The sequence below is a fragment of the Archocentrus centrarchus genome, unplaced genomic scaffold, assembly GCF_007364275.1.
Source record: "Archocentrus centrarchus isolate MPI-CPG fArcCen1 unplaced genomic scaffold, fArcCen1 scaffold_26_ctg1, whole genome shotgun sequence".
Classification (NCBI taxonomy): domain Eukaryota; kingdom Metazoa; phylum Chordata; class Actinopteri; order Cichliformes; family Cichlidae; genus Archocentrus; species Archocentrus centrarchus.
This window is the reverse complement of record NW_022060256.1, coordinates 1,220,260-1,240,852: the sequence shown is the minus strand read 5'-3', so window position 1 is coordinate 1,240,852 and position 20,593 is coordinate 1,220,260. Positions and strand designations below refer to the sequence as shown.

At 40.2% G+C, this 20,593-nt stretch overlaps 1 protein-coding gene across 1 annotated transcript in view; it reads left to right on the top strand.

Annotated features, from left to right (window-relative positions):
- The window catches only part of abca2 (ATP-binding cassette, sub-family A (ABC1), member 2), a 104,936-nt gene that overhangs the window by 45,102 nt on the left and 39,241 nt on the right, over positions 1–20,593 (top strand). Inside the window, 13 exon segments of the mRNA XM_030723442.1 lie at positions 1,715–1,874; positions 4,395–4,523; positions 4,712–4,879; positions 5,881–5,977; positions 8,584–8,757; positions 11,451–11,553; positions 11,868–11,982; positions 14,607–14,797; positions 17,019–17,169; positions 17,324–17,528; positions 17,615–17,779; positions 18,339–18,519; positions 19,402–19,614. Of these exon segments, the coding sequence (XP_030579302.1) occupies positions 1,715–1,874; positions 4,395–4,523; positions 4,712–4,879; positions 5,881–5,977; positions 8,584–8,757; positions 11,451–11,553; positions 11,868–11,982; positions 14,607–14,797; positions 17,019–17,169; positions 17,324–17,528; positions 17,615–17,779; positions 18,339–18,519; positions 19,402–19,614 (2,052 nt within the window).

Below are 20,593 nucleotides of genomic sequence, written 5' to 3'. Positions count from 1 at the left end.
CACTGTCCCTTGCAATGACAAATCCCAGGAATGAAACTGTCTAGACATGGAATCCCCCCCCCCCCCCTTCCCCCCTTAACAAACAAATGATTTTCTATGAGTCTCTGCAGGACCTGATGGATGTGGCTGTGATGTTCTATGAGGCCCTTTGGGGAAAAAAAAAAAACAGGATGTTGTCCAGGTAAACGAACACGAAGAGGTTGACAAAGTCTTGAATGACATCATTAACTAGAGCCTGGAAAACTGCCGAAACTGCATTTCACAGATCCAGTTCTGAGTAGATGATAGCTCCCTGCAACGGCTCAAAAGCAGAGGACAACAGCAGCAAAGTATACTTGTTTTTTTTATTCAGACTCTGGTAGTTTATATGGGGTTGGAGTGTCCTATTTTTCTTTTCAGCAAAGAAGCAAACTGCTGCCAAAGGAGAAGATGAACAAATGAGTCGTGGATATATTTCTCCATTACCTCTCTTTCAGGCTTGGGCAGACTGTAGAGTTGACTGGTGGGCAAGAGGACACCAGAAAGTAGATCAGTGGCGCAGTCAAATGGAGGGACAGAGAGAGACCTAAGTCCTTGGGGAACACTTTAGAGAGGTCATGATGAACTGGATGAATGGGAGAAAGATGGGGAAGTTCAGGATTGGAATGGTCTTTCTGGTATTGAACTGGGGGCTGAACTGACTGCAAACAGCGTTGGTGACAGATTAAATTCCAAGCAGAGATTTTAAGAGATCAGTCTATTGTGGGGTTATGTTTTTGAAGCCAGGAGTGACCCAGAACGAAAGGAGTGTTGTGGTGCTTTGAAAAAAGGAATAGGGTGATGAACTCATGGTGGTTTCCAGAAAGAAGAAGCCAAACAGGTCCAGTGTGTGATGAGTGATTCTAGCCAAGTGATGGTCGTCGAGCATAGAGACTCAGAGAGAGATTCTTCAGCCAAAATCCAGAAATATATTTGGTAATCTGCTATACTCTTCCTTCCCTGCTGTAAATTAAACATACAATGTATGGAAGCATCAGAGCTTACTCCTTTAATGAGAATACACACTTCATTTTATTAATAAACTCCGTGTAGGTACGTTCACAACTGGAGAAAAGAAAGAAGAGACATGAATGTGGATCATAGTCCACAAACCAAAGGGTGACATTTGTTCACTACATCCTTCTTTTATATACAGTCTATGGTTTAAGCCTGCTAAACTTCATTCAAATAAATAGTTCAACTTGCAGAGCATTTTAGCCTTTTTTTTAATTTATTTTCAATTACAAAATATGTTTCTGGCCATGTTAAACTTTTTTTCCATAAATGTTATGGTCCCACAGTCTAGTAACTTAATAGCAACATAACTGTAATTCACAGAAATTATTGAAGGTGCAGAAATTATTATTAAACCACAGAATACCAAGGTAATATAAAAAAACTAATTATTTTCAAACTACTCTGTTATGCATGTACTTTACTGGCATGTCATTCTTTAAAAATCCTCTGTACTAGTTTATTTTGTGTATTCATTATATTACTTGACTGAAGTGAAAAAGTACACATGGTCAGACAGAAGAATGCACTATAGTCTAGTTTAGTGGGTACATTAACTTTTGATTTCATTTCTAGTCATTTAACAGCCTTTAAAATATAACCTAGTAGGTGCAGATCAAATTCCCAAGTAGTGTGACTTGGCAGTGAAGTCAGTGGTGGTTGACAATGGCTCTTGTTGCAGGATAATTGAACCGGAAGCTTTGAAGCAGGGGAATATGAGCTCTCTGGGATTCACCAGCAAAGAACAGAGGAATCTGGGCCTACTGGTTCACTTGATGACTACAAATCCTAAGATCCTCTACTCCCCTATTGGCTCCCAGGTGGACAAAGTCATTCAGAAGGCATGTAAACAGCACTCTCTTTGGTGTACATGTGCAGCCAGAGTTGTATTATCATTCAACTTTTAACAAAGCTTTTCTCCTAACCAGCAAAAAAAAAAAAAAATTATTGTTAAAGCTATTACTGTGTTTTCTTCCAAGCATTGCACAGAGAATAAAAGAAACTGGGAGATCTGCTGCGTACTGTGTACTGCTGGTTTGTGTATTATGTAGATGCCACTGTCCCATTTCTAACCCAATACCTGATACAATGTGCATTCAGAGCATTTCCCACATTTTATTTAGATTTTTCTCCATCCAGCACTCCGTAATGACAAAGCAAAAACTGTTTTCTATTTACTCGTTTTTGTCGAATTTGTTAAAAATGAAAAGCTGAAATATTCCATTTATGTTAATAATCATGCCCTTTGATATAACACTTGCCACTGTGCTCGGTTGTACTCGAAATGCTTTTAAAACTTGTCTGCAGTCCGACTGTACTGTTCCTCAGTTCATACAACATAATTAGAGAAGGGTGAAACCAAGCCATGAGGTTCAGTTACCAGCAGTACAGAGTTGTATCAAAGCACAGATCTGGGGATATGTTTAAGGTGTTTAAGAATGGTACAGTAGTCTCCATTATTCTGAAATGGAAGAAGTCTGGAAGCAACTATGAATAAGAGCCTTCGTTCTTTTGTGTGATGGAAAACAATTACAGGAGGACAACCATCAGTGCAATCCGATCAGTTCTTTACAGTAGAGTGACTGTTAAAAAGCACATGACAGTCCGTCCCAAGGACGAAACTCCCAAACACGAGATAAGCATCATAGTGTATGCTGTCCAGTGCGGTGAGGAGTGCTTGAACCTCTACACTGGAGAAACCAAACAACTTCTTCGCAAACGCATGGCACAGCATAGAAGAGCCACCTCAATAGGACAAGACTCAGCTGTACATCTGCACCTAAAGGATAAATACACTCTCTTGAGGATGCCAGACAGGTGGTTTGAAAGAGGAGTAACAGAAGCCGTCTATGCACACTGTGAATGACCAAAACTAAACAGAGGTTGTGGATTATAACACCAACTGTAGCCCGTCTACAATGCAGTCATGAGCTTCCTCCCCAGGCACCTCAACCCCCACTCACACCTTTCTCCATGTGGCTTCAGTTGTTTTCCCCCCCAAACCACTGATTGTAATAGCCCACGCTTTTTTCCACACCTTGGCACATGTGATTATGCACATGTGTAGTGGGTCACAACCACCTCCAGGGGACACCGTCACTGGGGTTTAACTACCTGGGACTCTCCACCATTTGGTTTTAGAACTGAAGAAGCTTTTCAGATGAAAGGTAAAACATCTTCTAGAAGTCCAGTCGCCTTTGTTCAAGCTCCAGAGACTGCCATGACCTGGATGACCGAGAACCTACACAGACATCATTAGTGTTTATTAATGATGTGGCAGGGGACAGAAACAGCCAGATGAATTCTGAAGTATACAGAGTTATAATTCCTGTCGAGATTCAGTCAGATGCAGCAAATTTGATTGGATGGCACTTCACAGTACAGATGGCAAATGACCCATAACATTAATTAAATACAAAAAGCAATTAAAATCAGGAAGCAGATTATTCTGCAGTGGTCAAGTCGGTAATCTGATGTCACCTTGATCTAACGAAATTTACTGATGAAAATAAAACTAAATACTGAAAGACTACACACAGAACAAATAACTCAAAACAGCATCATCCTTTAGCAATGCCCATAAGTTCCAGACTTTTAGCAATTATTGTCTGCAAAGGGTTCCTGAAAAGTAATAAAAGTGAGCACTTTAGTTTTGAGTATTTTATTTGTTCAGCATAAAATAACCGTAATCGGCAGTTGATTTAATAATTAAGTCCAACCCCGCAAATTAAAGTGGACAGTATGGAATATTCAAAATATATATCATAAATATAATGTATATCATAAAGTTTGCTAAAATTAAATGGCAAAAATTGTGCCAGTTAACAAAAACATATGGACCTAATTGTATACCTTCCTGCTACCAGAAATACTTACTTACTCACATGTTGTGTATCAACATTCTTGAGTTGCTCTAGAAAAGTTAATTTAATGAAACTGTGGAGATAAAAGAAAATGTGCGTTGGTTTTGTTTGTTGACAGCTCTAACAATACAGAATGCCCTCAGCTTCATCCCTTCAAGTTTTAATAAAGCCTGACTTAAATGTGACCATGCGACAAACTGTTGAAATGGTTTCATCACTAATTAATTAATCTCCACAGATCTTCCTGATATATTTGGCTCTGTAGCATTTCACGCTGCTGGCCTCTGTGCCTCAGCATTAGCACAAACATCTACTGATTGTCTGTTGGTTGGTACAGGCTGAGTATTGGCAGCTGTTTTATAGATCTTCTCTGTGCAAGTGGACTAAAGATGGTGGAAATAGTTGAGCTAGGCAGGGGAAGGAAAAAATGGCTAAAATACATGCAAATGCTAATGAAAAACTAAAAAATGCTAATCTGTTGACTTTTTTTCCTTTAAGGCGAATGAGACGTTTGCATTTGTTGGGAACGTGACACATTACACCCGGGTGTGGCTCAATATCTCCTCACAGCTCAGGAATTTCTTGGAGGAGGGTCAGTTGCACAACCACCTGGTGTGGCTGCAGCAGGTACACTCAGAAAAGATTCCACTTTTGAAATTGCTAATGCTGCAGTACTACCAGGATGCTGGGAAAAAACATCTGTGCAGTAATGTTTTCACTTTACACCCAACTGTTCCTGGTATTTAATTTTGAGTCAGGAGCCATTTAACGGTTCTCTTCTTCTGCTCCATTCATCTTGTTTTTCCTCGCTCCAGCTGTTCTCAGAGCTTCAACAGCACCCTGAGTTGTTAAATGGCACAGACACTGAGCTGATGCAGAGTCTCATGGAAGGAAACTACAGTCTTCCTAACACTTCCACCTTGCTAGAACAGCTGGACACAATCGACAATGCTGCCTGCGGCTGGACACGCTTTATGTCTAAGGTCAGCACAGTATTGACTGATCTTTAATGTATTTACTGTCATAATAAATGCACAAGGTAAGCCTGGCTGTATCACACTACAAAGCAAAAGTAATGTATCACATCATATACTGAGTTTTTGACTGTATAAAAAAAGCAGTAACGCAAATACAAACTGCACATTTATTTAGGACACACTGGGACCAAGTGCATAACACTACAAGGTGTCCCATTCTTTACAAAACATGATGGATGAATATTTTGGTTGTTTACGCAAAGTAAAGGGTAAATGGACTAGTTCTTATATAGCGCTGAGCACTCAAAGCGCTTATACAACAGCTTACATTTCTACTTGTCACCACTGACACACATTCAAAAACATCTTTAAAAAGATGCCTTTACAGGCGGTTTGTACCATTAAATGTAACAATGCCCAGGTTTGTTACTTAATTTATTTCTAGGAGTTGTATAAGAATAGCATTTTATTACTATATTAATAATTCATTACACTTTTTTTGTTAATAATGATAATTTTATAATAATGATATACAATTATTATTATTTATATGATGAATTTCTTTATTGTGAGAGGTTGTGCCTCCCAGGTTTCATTAGAAAAGAAGTAACTGCTGTCAGCTTGTAGCAAAGTTTGCAAGAATCTGTTTGGTTTTCTGTTCACTGCTGTATTGAAATATTTGTTTTGTGCATGAAAACACAATCTGGAACTTTTTTTATTTGGTTTCTTGTTAAGAGAAACATTTTCAGACTTCAGTCTCACAAACAACATCCATGTATAACTTTGTATTTATATTTGATTAAGTTGTTATTGGAAATCCACAGATCAATACAAAGTGATAGATGGCATGAAATCCTTTTGACAGTCAGTGCATTCCAATTAATATCTTTGGAAGAGGCAAGAAAACACTATCCTGCTGCTTGTAAATATGGAGATCTGGTAGGACAGTATGTAATGAATCTATTTGTGCAGTGAAACATCATGTGTGTCTTTTTTTGTGTTGACAGGTCAGTGTTGATGTCTTCAAGGGCTTCCCTGATGAAGACAGCATTGTCAACTACACCCTGAATCAGGCCTACCAGGACAACGTGTCTGTGTTTGCCAGTGAGTCACCTTCATGTGCCGATTGTGATCATGGTGTCTATTGCATTTAAAGTACAGTAGGGGACCTATTCTACATTTTTACTATGTTTTTTTTGTTCGCTTGCAATAGCAAAAAGGTCATTTGCACATCTGCAGACCTTAGATAGACAGACAACACAGAGAGACAGACAAATCAGTCAACGTGTTCACATCCACACCTCCACACACTTCACTTGTAAAGACCCATGCAGATTTTCTTGAACCTGAAGATTTTCTTGTTAGAAAGTCAAGGATGTATAGGCTTTTTTCCAAACAACAGTAGACACTGAGCGAACATGGTCAGCTGCTGGTTACTTGGTGTTGAAATGTTTGCCGGGTGTGTGGTCTGTGGTTTTACATCAGTTGAGATCATAGGTGATGAGTTTGAGACATGTTTGGTTGAGCCAGATATTTACTAGTATGTGTTGTGGAAATTTAAGATTATTATCACTCCATTCTGTTGACACCACTGGTCCACCTGGGCATTGCAAAAATGGGTCTCATTGTCCATTTGTAGTTCTTTAGGCACTCCTAAATTGCTGCAAACCTGTTCCAGCATTGTGACAATACTGTTAGCATTAGCTGTTCTTACTGGCTTGGTAACTACATAACCTGACATAGAATCCACAAGCACTAACAGGTACTTCCTTTGCTTTTTCCCTGTCAGTCCCTCACTGTCCCCTTCCTTCAGTATTGTATTGACCCCATACCTGGCACTCTTTGTGAACTTGTTGAATCTGGCGTTCTGAAATCCAAAGCTTCTGCTTCCCCAATTCCTTCCATGTTGCTCGGGTACCTGCATGACCTAAGCCTTTGTGTACTGTTTGTACGGCACCCGACACGGACTCTTCTGGCACTACCTGTTCTTTGGGTGTCTTGTTCCACTTCCTGATCCTGACAAAGAATTTTCCTTTGTTGCCCAAAGCGATCCACTTCCTTGTTTCCTCAACAGTGGAGAAGAATGTCTTAATGACATAAAGGCCTGGATGACCTCTGATTTCCTACTTCTGAATTCAGATATTAGAAACAAATATTAGAAACATTGTGTCTAATCAGATACTTAATCTGGATGGCATTACTTTGGCCTCCAGTAACACTGTGAGGAATCTTCGAGTCATTTTTGACCAGGATATGTCCTTCAATGCACATATTAAACAAATATGGAGGACTGCTTTCTTGCATTTGTGCAATATCTCTAAAATTAGAAACATCCAGTCTCAGCGTGATGCTGAAAAACTAGTTCATGCATTTGGTACTTCTAGGCTTGGCTAAATTTTTATTGTAATTCGTTATTATGAGGCTGTCCTAAAAGCTCCCTGAAAAGCCTTCAGCTGATCCAAAATGCTGCAGCTAGAGTACTGACAGGGACTAGAAAGAGAGAGCACATTTCTCCCAGAGAGAAATCGGCTCCCAGTTAAATCCAAAATTGAATTTAAAATCCAGCAGGTCATCTACTAATTGAAAGGCCGAGGGTTCGATTCCTGGCTGCTTCAGTCTGCATGCCAAAGTATCTGTGGGCAAGATACTGAACCCCAAGTTGCTCTCCTATTTTAAGGTGGCCTTGATCACTGCACTAAGAATGGGCTCTGATGCAGACACCACCAGGCAACAAATACAATTTGGAAATTTCATTTACAAGAAAGAAAGAAAAGGTTTTCTCTTGGTTTCCACGGGAGAAACAGGAATCTGGGCTCAGGAGGGGCCCATGAGGAGGAGGGGGGGATTAGTGGCCTGGATATGGGAGGTCAGTGAAGGTGAGATCTGAAATAACACTGAGGAGGTGGAATTTGAGGCTTACTTAGCTGGGTTAGTGTTTCCACTGGGGAGAGGGAGGTCTGAGGAGAGGCTGTTCCTTCTAGGAGGGTAGCCAGGCAGGTAAGTGGAAGTTGAGATGCAAGGAGGAGGAAATAGCTTGCTGTGGGTGCTGTGAAACTGGACATCCTGCTGGGTGATGAGGCCTGATGGAAAGCAGATGAGGTTCATCACACATGGGAGCCTAGACTTCAACCATGAGTTGGAGCAACCAAGAATTACCTGGACTCAGGAAAAGAACTGCAGCAACCCACATGGACCCATGACACCATTGTGTTCATTAGAGTGTGAATGTATTTTCACACTTTCACACTAGAAAGCACTTAGGTGTAGAAAAAAGGTTCTTGTTTGAATCTGGGAGGCAAACACCCTCTCTGCTTTTAAGATTAGGCCTAAAATTTTCCTCTTTGATAAAGCTTATAGTTAGGACTGCATCAGGTAACCCTGAGCCCTCCCTTAGTTATGCTGCAGTGGGCCTAGGTTGCTGGGGGCTTTTGATGATCAGATTATTTAAAGCAAGATCTGCAGTCATTTGGTGCTTGCTGGGTTGCTGTTTACACATGTAGTTGATACGCTTGTAAAAACACAGTCTTAATAAAACTTTTATAAACAGATGAAGCAAGCTAAATGCCCACATTGGAGGTTTGATGTAAAAATAAAAGTGCAACTGGTAAACAGATGAAGAGAAAATCCTGAAGTGATTTTGCTGAGTGAATAAACTTGCTCTGAGCTTGTATATAATAATCTCGCTCTTTATTTGTTTGTTTGTTTTTCAGGTGTGATTTTCCAGACTAACAAAGACGGTTCCTTGCCACCACACGTTCTGTACAAAATTAGACAAAATTCCAGTTTTACAGAGAAAACCAATGAAATCAGAAGGGCCTACTGGCGTCCTGGCCCCAATACAGGGGGGAAATTCTATTTCCTGTATGGTTTTGTTTGGATCCAAGGTAAGTAACCAAAATGCAATTTTTCCCTAGTCCTGAACATATTGTATATTGATTATACAGGCATAGCTATGGATATTATACAGAGTTTACATTATTTAATTTATTTAACCTTTATTTATACAGGTAGTCCCATTGAGACTTAGTGTCTCATTTGCAAGAGAGACCACTGTATTTTATTTGTTGTGGTTGGAAAGAGAATTTTAAGTGTTGCGTGGTTTTTGTACAGTCTGCAGATGGCAAAGGCCTGTGTTATAAATCAAGACCTAGGCACAGGTCCACAGGGGACGCACACAGTGATGTCAGATGGATTGCTTTGTTTGTTAAAGGATTTTTTCTGGTAATGTGCTTACTACTGTGGCCTGTGAAATGGGTGCACCTGTGAAAATGGCTGTGCAAGCTGCATCAGAAACAGTCCAGTTTGGTACAGGCAAATGGAACAGAAAGCAGTAACTGGGCTTGAGTAAGGATCATCACTTCTCAATGCAATTAAAGTACAAATGTAGGCAGGTAATAGTCAGAGTATTGCCTTATAGATATAGCAGGTTATCCCACCTCGTTTTCATTTCCCTAGAGCGAACACTAAGGGGATCAATAATAGCCTCTTCTAGAATTTGAAAACATTAACTTAGTTTTGTCTGTACTGAGAACAAGTTTCAGTAACAAAGGCTTGCTGCAGGGATTCAATGACATGAGTAGGAGTTGATCTACAGCAGTAAAACTGCATCATAGCATAAAAATGCAAATTTGCACAGGAGACATTTAGACCCAAGTCACTGACATAAATTATGAATAAAATAGGGCCTAATAGAGATCCCTGGGGCACCCTCAGAGCAAACATCAACATGTTTAATGCACTGTGTCCTATTACTGAGAAAATGTGTTAATATCATTTACCACCTTGATTGCAGCTATGATGCTACTATGTTTTTTTCTAAAGCCTGACTGATACTTTGATTTTATTGTAAAGTAAGAGTTCCTTAACTTGTTCACTCACAAGAGCTTCAAGAATTTTAGACATCACTGACATCACTGACCTTATTAAAAGGCTGCACCGCACTTTAATAAAGATTTAATTGCAAAAACAAAATTTAATTGTTCACCAGTGTATACTGGAAGTCAGAGCAAGGAGTCAGAGACCAATCCCACTGAGTCACAGAACAAGCCAGAAGAAATAAAGTGCTTATTAAAATAATTTAGTACTTCTGTCTTTTCATGGACAGAATCCTTTAAAACATATCAAGGTAGAACCTGGGAGCTTTTGCTTACTGAAAAGGAATCCATGACTTTCCAGACTTTTTGTGGATTATTTAGATTCTCAGTGGTGACACACAAAAAGTATTCTGATTTGTCTTTGTTGATCAAAGAAGAGCATCTGTTTTTTAACTGTCGGAAAACAGAGCAGTCAGTGACGGGGCCTGTCTGCTTTGCCTTGACCCAAGCCAGATTACACTCATGATTAACTGCTAACTCTGGGGGAGAGCCAGGGGTTTTCTCACCCCTAACCTTGTATCTACTTAAGGGGTCATTTTTTAAAACTATACAATTTCCATAAAACAATCCCAAAAGATTGTCCAAACTGTTTCTACATAAGGGATCAGTCTTATTTTCTTCCAATCAACAGTAGACATGTCACATGTTCATTAAAATGCTTAAGACTCCTCTTACAAATAATACAAGATTTAAAGTTGGGTACTTAAGTATTTCTAATAACAGTGACAACACAGTGATCACTTAAATCATTGCAGAAGATGCCCCAAAAATGAGAATTTATGAGGAACATTTGTGAAGATCAAGTCAGTCAAGGTGGATTTCTGAATGAATTCTGAAACCTGACTGAAACTGTTGAAATAAACCGTTCGTCTGCAGATGATCAGTTAGCTGTTTTACAACTACTCTGTCAAGAATCTTTGAGAGAAAAGGAAGGTTGGAGATTGGCCTATAATTAGCTAAGACAGCTGGGTCAAGTGATGGCTTTTTAAGTAGTGGTTTAATTACTGCCACCTTAAAAGTCTGTGGTACATAACCAGCTAATAAAGACAGACTGATCATATTTAAGATTGAAGCATCAATCAATGGGAAGACTTCTTTGAGCAGTAGGAATGGCACCTAATAAATGTGTTGATGGTTTGGACGAAGTAAGTATTGAAGTTAGCTCAGAAAGATCAATTGGAGAGAGAGAGTCTAAACCAATACCAGCAGTGCTGAAAGCAGCCGAACATGAAGATAAGTCTTTGAGATGGTTATGAATCATTTTTTCTCTAATGGCTAAAATTTTATTTGTGAAGAAATTCATGAAGTCACTACTAGTTAAAGCGAAAGGAATACTTTGCTCAACAGCGCTCCGACTCTCAACAATATAAAAGAGCTTATATTGATTCTAAATATTTAATCCCCTGCATTTTGTGATTTTCTTTCACCATATTTATGTGGAATATCTTTACTGATTTTCTAATGAACATTTAACCATCACTTAGTTCTATAAAAATAAAGAATGTACAATGACACTGTACTCTATATTTCATCAAGGGCAGTTTAAAATAATTTTGGAATTTTGTAGATTAATTAATATGTAAATCAGTCTGTTGACCAACAACTTCCTTTTTTAATAAATCCATTAGAGTCAGTTGATATGCAAATGTGTACACATACACCTGTTAGTGAGAAAAATGCAGCCTCTCACACTTTTTTTCCAGATATGATAGAGAGAGCTATCATCAACACATTTGTGGGCCATGATGTGGTGGAGCCTGGCAACTACGTTCAGATGTTTCCCTATCCATGCTACACCAGAGACGAGTAAGAAATGGGCTTTGTGTTTAGAAATAATACTTATTGTGATACTTGTTATAACAAGATTAATTTTTTATGGTTCTGTTTATGTGATATTAAGAAAGGTAGTGGCACTAGAGAAGTAGTAATCATTAGAAAGAGATGCGGAAAAATGCCTTAGACAATTTGAAACATGCATTTCACAGAGATAGATACAGTAGATGGATGGATGAATATATTTTTTTTGTGATTCATGTTTGTATCTGCTATTCTGACAATCCCATATATTTGAAATGCAGTGTAGTATAAAAATGTGTTTGTGATCGTGTTGTTTTTTTTAGTTTTCTGTTTGTGATTGAGCACATGATGCCTCTGTGCATGGTGATCTCCTGGGTTTACTCTGTAGCTATGATGATTCAGCACATTGTAGCTGAGAAGGAGCACCGGCTCAAAGAGGTGAGTCTGTGTGATTGAGATCTCTACCTGACCACAGGTAGGGATGGGAGAAAATGATAACAGAACACCGTATTGTTGATTTTATTTTCTGCAATATGTTTTTTTTAACTCACCTCACTTTAAAAAACATTTGGACTTAACATCTAAATTTTGTAAATTAAAACAAAAGCAGTATAACTCAGTGGGTTGGGCAGGAGACTATTTCCATAAAGGTTATTGCAAGGGCCCAAGTTGATTCCACCCTGTGTGTGTCAGTTCCCCCTACTCTCTGTCCTGCCTTTCCTCTACTCTCCGTTCATAAAAATAATAATGGTCAAAAAAACAAACAAACAAAAAAAGCAGGCTAGGTTGGGTGGGTGTCGAGATGAATAACCAGAGTCAGTGTGTCAAACTTACTGGTGGTGGTCCCTTAATAAATGAGTGTAAATGATAACTTGCAGTAAAGATGAAATGTATAGGAGGGAAATGGAAATTAGACTACTAATCTAATAAAATTTAAATTACTAAATTTAGTAATAGTGGCACACAGAAATACAACGCAGTGAATAAATGTGTTTTGGATTTTCAGTTTCTGTTATTTAATGTTTCTGTTTGATCCTTAATTTATTGTAGTTTTTGCAGTTTTGTAACTTTTTAGAGATATTTCCAGGTTGATTTCTTTATATCTACATTGTCTGCCCCCCCCCCCCCCCCCCCCCCCCCCATCTGGGATCACGGTGGAAGCCTTCTGCCATTTGGCTATGCCAGGTCCACAAAACACATGTAGACTAAATGGCAAATTCCCATGTACACTTAAATATCCTTGACAGGATAAAGAGCTGGTCCAGTGTTCTGTGACCATGATGAAAACTGCATTATAGTTGGAGCACACCCTCCGGTCCCCCTTCTTGTAAATGAGGCCACCACCCCAGTCTGCCAGTCCAGTGGCACCTCCCCAGATCTCCATGTGACATTGCAGAGGCGTGTCAACCAAGACAGCCCTACAAAATCCAGAGCCTTCAGGAACTCAGGGCACATCTCATGCACCCCAGATGCCCTGGCATCAAGGAGTTGTTGAACTATCTCTGTGAATTCACCCCCACTGATAGGTGAGTGACGCCTGAGTTTTTTCTTCAGCTGCGGCCCAAGCCGTGTTCCGCTTGGTCTGCCAGTACCCATCAGCTGCCTCCCAAGTCCGAACTTGTAGACTGGGGCCTCTACCAGGCATTCCCAGTGCACCCTCACTACACATTTAGATGTGTCAGGTGTGTTCAGCATCCTGATCCAACTCATCACCAGGTGGTAATCAGTTGATAGCTCACTCCTCTCGTCACTCGAGCGTCCAGAACATATGGCCACAGATCTGATGATATGATTACAAAATTCATCCGCAGCCATATCCTTTAATATACATAATATATATTGTAGTAGCAGTACTGCTTTTTGTTTATTTTTATAAAAACACTTAAAAATGGGCAACTGTGAAATATCTAGTCATGTTTAATATGTTAGCATCAATAATGACATTTTTTATAACCCCCATACCTTCTTTGTTGCCTGACAGCCTAACAAAATGGCATAAAAAAAAGAAAGAAAACATTTGTACCTCTCCCTGTCTCATTCCACCTGCAGTCACAGAGGCTGTGATTTTAACTCTCCTGTAGTGCAGTGCCAACAGTTTTAGGGTTAGGCATTAGGGTTCCCTCACTTGGTGTTTTGTGGGCCTCAAACCAAGCACTGCTAGTGGGAATATATAGAGAATTACTAATAATTAAATTTAAATGTAGCCTGACTGGTCCCTGGGTCTTGAGTTTTTGGGATGTTTAGGGGTTTTCTAGTTTTGATTATGTTAATGTATTCTGTACTGTTAGCTTTCTGCCCTGGTGTCACGTTTGCTGATCTTAGTCCTGGTCTTTTAGTGTCAGTCTCTTCCTGTTTTATTTTCATAGTCTTTAATCTTGTGTGGTTGGGTATACTTCTACTTCTCTTGTCTCTGTTCTTGTAATTAGTTTCAGCTGCCCTCCCACTTGGTACCACTTCACTCATTATCTTGTGTGTATATATTCTCTTAGTCTTCCCTCTATTCTTTGTCGTGTGCTCCCTCATGGTAGTGAGTCTCCCCGCTCTGTTTCCAGTTTGAGTTAGCCCTGCTCTGTATAGTTTGGTTATTTTCTGTGTATTTCCAGCAATAACAGCTGTGTTTTGAGTTCATATCCGACCTCTGAGTCCTGCATTTTTGGGTCCACATCCTGCCTGCCTCGGAGCCGTCTCATGACAAGTCTAAACTTAAGAAAAAGCTTATCAAGTCTGCTTATTGAAATGTACAGTACCAGTCAATAGTGTGTCCAAACTTTTGATTGGTACTGTACTTGGGCAAGATGATGAACTCCAGCTTGCCCTAACCAGGGTTGATAAAGAGCTTGAAGTACTGTAGTCTTTGGTGGTCAAGTCTGTGTGTCAGTTTGTGAATGGTGAGTGTGGCTCATAGTGGTCACTAAGACTAGAAAAATGCTGTATAAATACTGTTTACCATTCTTTCATAAACTTCTCTTTCACAAATTGTCCAAATTTACATTGCACTTGTACAATTTACATTACATAGTAGGTACAAATATATGCAAGTAACCATGGTACCACTCCCTCAGGTAATGAAGATGATGGGTCTGAACAATGCAGTCCACTGGGTTGCTTGGTTCATCACGGGCTTTGTCCAGCTGTCCATCTCTGTCACTGCTCTCACGGCCATCTTAAAATACGGCAGAGTGTTGCTTCACAGCGATCCGTTCATCATCTGGCTGTTCCTCACTATCTATGCCGTGGCCACTATCATGTTCTGGTGAGATCTCTTGGTTCCAACAAACCAATCATAAATTCCTTACTTCTCAAAATGCTTCAGTGTCAACAGCTTAACAGCTAATGTTTGTACAGTTCAGCCAATGGAAGTGGAAGGGAACACTGTTCTCTCAAAACAGACTAAAAAGTCAGTGATTTGAAGTATCTTAGGGTCCATCCCTCCAATATATATCCGTGTGTGTGTGTGTTTGTGTGTGCGCGTGTGTGTGTGTGTGTGTGTTAGATAAAGTGCTGAATGTATTAAATAAATTTCTTTGTGAATCTGACTTGTAAATCAAAGTGTGTTGTAAGACTAGAAAAGTAAAATAGAAATTTACACACATTTGGAAAATTAGGAAATTGTGAATTAGCATTTTGCTTCATCCATATATTTAATGGATAATTTCAGATTTTGTTTGTCTTAAAACAATAGGTTGATAGTTATTAACAGATTAAGTAATTCCTTCCTACAGTGGATTTGCAATCAAGTGTATTTGATTACATTTTGTCCCCAACACTTAAACAAAAGGTATAATTACAGCAAGAATAAATATATTTAATATATTAAAATCTTAAAAAAGATTTTTTTTAATTCTGATGTTTTGATATTGCAATTATTTACTTGCAATCCTGAACAGAAAAATTAGCCTTATGGGTTGAATGTTATACTGTATTAATTTCTGACGTCCCTGCCGAGGTCAGTATCTATCAAAAGTGGTTCAAAGAAGAAACAGTAGTGAAGCAACAACAGGGTCATGGGTGATCAACGCTCACTGATGCTAGTGGGAAACAAAGGTTGGCCTGTGTGGTTTAAGCCAACAGATGAGCTACTGTAGCTCACATTGCAGAAAAAGTTAATGTTGGTTCTGACAGAAAGGTGTCAGAATACACAGTGTATTGCAGTTGTTGCGTATGGGGCTACATATCTGCAGACCAGTCAGGGTGCGCATGCTGACCCGTCACATGCTGAAAGCACCAACAATGGGCATGCAAGCATCAGAACAGGACCACGGAGCAATGGAAGAAAGTAGCCTAGTCTGATGAACCACGTTTTCTTTTACATCACATGGATGGCTGGGTGTATGTGTGTCACTTACCTGGGGAACACCAGGCACCAGGATGCACTATGGGAAGAAAGCTAGCCGGTGGAGGCAGTGTGATGCTTTGGGCAGTGTTCTGCTGGGAAACCTTGGATCCTGTTACTTTGACACGTACCACCGACCTCACCATTGTTGCAGACCATGTACCATGCCTCTTTCAGCAGGATAATGTGTCCTTCCACAGAGCAAAAATGGCTCAGGAATGGTTTGAGGAGCATAACAATGTGTTTGAGGTGTTGACTTGGCCTCCAAACCCCCCAGATCTTAGTCTAATTGAACAACTGTGGGATGAGCTGGACAAACAAGTCTGATCCATGGGGGCCCCACCTCGCAACTACAGGATCTTGGTGTTATGCTTGATTGGTGTACACACACACACACACACACACACACACACACACACACACATACACACACACACACACTCACACACCTATATCTCTCTGTATATATCCTGTGGGAGGTGCTTCGAGAGTATGGGGTGTTGTTGCCAGCAGTTCGGTTCCTGTACAACCAGAGCTTGGTTCACATTGTCAGCCACAAGGCAGACTCATTCCTGCTGAGTGTTGGACTCTCCCAGGGCAGTCACTGATTCTGTTGATAATTTTTATGGACAAAATTTCTAGGTGGAGCCAAGTGGCAGAAGGCATCTGCTTTTGTGACCTCAGGACCTCATTTCTGCTTGATGATGTAGTTCTGTTGGCTTCATTGGGTGGTAGCTTCCACCTTGCACTGGAGTGTTTCACAGCTGAGTGTAAAGTGGCAGGTATGAGAATTAGCACTTCCAAGTCTGAAGCCATGGTTCTCAGCCAGGAAAGGTGGAGTGCCCACTCTGGGTCAGGAAAGAGTTGTTGCTCCAAATGGAAGAGCTTATGTATCTTGGAGTTAAGTGTCGTGGAGTCTTGTACACTCACCCAGTGTGTCCAAGCTTTTGACTGGTACTGTAAATAAAATTGAATTGAATTGAATTATTATGCCACAGCCATCCTGTCTCTGTGTGTTTTTGAAGAACTTCTGACTTTACTGTATTAGGCTGAAATTTTTCATGTAGTCACACTTGTAAAATATATTTTATGAAACAAATTAAGGAGCAGATGTAACGTCTTATTTTTTATTTTTTTCCAGTTTCTTGGTGTCAGTAATCTACTCCAAAGCTAAGCTAGCTTCTGCCTGTGGAGGAATCATCTACTTCCTCAGCTATGTCCCCTACATGTATGTGGCTATTAGGGAGGAGGTGGCTCATGACAAGATCACTGCCTTCGAGAAATGTATCGCTGTAAGGCGTTTTCACTTTTTTCACTTTTCATCAATTGAAACTCTGTAAATTTGGGGTACGTTAGTTAAATTTTCTTTGTGAATTGACTCTGTGAAGTCAGATAATCCATCTTATACAGAGGTGAATAAATTCTTGCTTCTTCCTTCTTTTGTAGTCTCTAATGTCTACCACAGCTTTTGGCCTTGGCTCCAAGTATTTTGCACTATATGAGGTAGCGGGTGTTGGCATTCAGTGGCGGACCATAAGCCAGTCACCTGTAGAAGGCGATGACTTTAACCTGGGTCTCTCCATGATGATGCTTATCATTGATGCCGGAGTGTACGGTGTGCTAACCTGGTACATAGAGGCCGTGCATCCAGGTGTGAAATCCTCGCTTTCTCTTCTCAGTTTATTTACTTATGTTCCTGTATTGATTTGATAAAACTTGATTTTCCCTCTCCATTAGGAATGTATGGGCTGCCGCGCCCGTGGTACTTCCCACTGCAGAGGTCCTATTGGTCAGGCAGCGGCCGTGTCGAGACCTGGGATTGGCCTTGGTGTGGAGGCAGGACTGCCAGACTCAGCGTGATGGAGGAGGATCAGGCTTGTGCGATGGACCAACGGAGGAATGGTAGAGATGAATGATGATGTGGGGCATAAAGACAAAATTCTTATGTTCTATTAATCAGTTTAAACACCATGAACGTTAACACACATCAACTCAAACTGTAGTAAATCGATAAATAAACCTGATTTATACTGGAAATTTAAAGTCCTAGTTTGATCAGGATTATGCACACATAGGCACATAAGATAGTTCAATTAAAAAATTAAATGAAACCATAACCTCTTCTCTTATTTTCTTATTTGACCCCAGCAGTTAACAGTGTTGCCTCACAGCAAGAAGGTTATGGGTTCAAATCTCCATTGGGCTGGGGTCTTTCTGTGTGCATGTTTGTAAGCTTTCCTGTGACTGCTAAGGTTTACTGTAGCTGTGAATGTGAAAGTGTGAATGGTCTCTGCCTGTCTCTCTGTGTTAGACATGTGATTTTTATGTGCCTCTCCTTTAGTATTTCCTCTTTGTGTGGAATTAGAGTTGGAGAAAAATTGAAGACTCCTAAATGTGTATTTTTATATGTGATTCATCTTTTGTGTACACTGCTTATTCCTCTTTCTCATTCTAACTCCAGAGGAGATGCGCGGCATAGAGGAGGAGCCGAACCACCTTCCCCTGGTGGTGTGTATAGACAAACTAACCAAGGTCTACAAGACTGGCAGTAAACTGGCCCTCAACAAACTGAGCCTCAACCTCCATGAAAACCAAGTGGTCTCTTTCTTGGGACACAATGGAGCTGGGAAGACTACCACCATGTAAGAGGAAGTAGAATGTGTGTGCTTATACTTGTGCAGTGATAAAAGTCAATGGTGCTCAACAGTAATGCTGGTTTATAGAACAGACTGTTCATGGTTTCAGGTGAAACCACTGTGAGATCTTGCCCCACTCTATCAAGTAACCTATCAAGATCACCTGAATAAAGGTGTGAGTGTGGGTTGAGAGGTGAAACATATTCAAGAAACTTAAGTTAAATTATAGGACACTGTATAATACTAGAGAGACACCATCAACCGGAACCAAATTCCTTGTGTGTGTAAACATACTTGGCCAAAATAAACCTGATTCTGATTCTGATTCTGATTCTGATTAAAGAAGTCCAGTCGCCTTTTTTTTAAGCTCCAGAGTGGATGCTTGGATGCAGCTTTTCAGTCATGGAAACCCATTCCATGAAGCTCTGTGCACTGTTCTTGAGCTAATGTGAAGGCCACGTGAAGTTTGGAGGTCTGTAGTAATTGACTGCAGAACGGTGGTTTCCTCTGCACACTATGTGTCATAGCATCAGCTTTGTCATTTTACGTGGCCTACCACTTCGTGGGTGAGTTGCTGTTATTCCCAGTCACTTCCGTTTTGTTATAATACATCTAATATTTGACTGTGGAATATTTAGTAGAGAGGAAATTTGGAACTGGACTTGTTGCACAGATGGTATCCTATCACGGTACCATGCTGGAGTTCACTAAGCTCCTGAGAGCAACCCATTCTTTTCACAAATGGTTGTAGAAGCAGTCTGAATTCAATGATTTGGGTCAGTGAGTGAATACCTTTGGTAATATAGTCTATATTGAAAGATACAACATACAAATCTTGCTTAAATTACTATTAGTGCATTAACTACAGCCTACTCGGTATTTTCATAGGTCCATCCTGACAGGCTTGTTCCCACCCACGTCTGGCTCTGCCACCATTTATGGCCACGACATTCGCACTGAGATGGAGCGTATTCGACAAAACCTAGGCATGTGTCCACAGCACAACGTCCTGTTTGACAAGCTGAGTGTGGAGGAACACCTGTGGTTCTACTCTAGACTCAAAGGCATGGCTGAAGAAGACATCCGCAAGGAGATGGACAAGTGAGTGCAAGTCAGCTGCTTTTATTGATTCTCTTATGGAAATTCATACTGTGCATGTAAGCCATGCTGGGTAGTTTATTTAAATATTTATTTTCCTTTCAGACAATTCCAATAAAACTTCTGTCAGATAAAGCAGATATTAGTATTAAATAGCAAACTAACAAGGAGCGAGAACCATTATGTCACAATGATTTCATATTATCCAGCTCTTCTGGACCTTATCAAACACCTCCAGGTGTGTCTACTGTTAAACAGAATTTATGGTTCTGCAAATGTGTCTGTCTACACTAAATGTTTTAGTTTGAGTCAACAGGGGTTTTTCACCCACTGCACATGCAGTCCCCAAATCCTCCAAGATCAGAAATCACCTGCCAAATGCTGATTGGTTGTCAAGTGGGCTGGGATAGTGAAGGGAGCGTTCAACAGGAATGGTGAACTGTGAAAAAGACAGTAATTAAAGAGTACAGTATGGAATACATAGAGAGTGGCTACAGTGGACACTTTTCATTGTTTTTACACAGCACAAGCAACCGTGGCCCACATACTGATTGTACAACATTATATACTGCCTCCACTGACACCAGAGCTCTTTGCAGGTACATAGGCCATCCCCAGACTGCCTGTGGCCTGCGTATGCAACCTCTCTGCTGAACCATGAATTCCACTTTACACTCTGCACCTTCCATCTGATAGTGACCTCAGATTCACTAAGAAGAGGATGCGATACATTATTGAGAAGTGGCTTCTAATCTTATGCATTCCACCCATTTTTCCTGTTTAAATTCTCCCTGTTCACTATACAGTGTACCCTCGGCAGCACTAAGGCATCAGCTGTGGGAAAGCTGTGAGGTGTTCTGGTGGTGCATTTATACAGTACCAGTCAAAAGTGTGGCCAAACATTTGACTGGTACTGTATATATATATGTAAATTATAATTAATTATAAGTGTAAGGATTGGAGAAAGAAGAAAACATGGCCG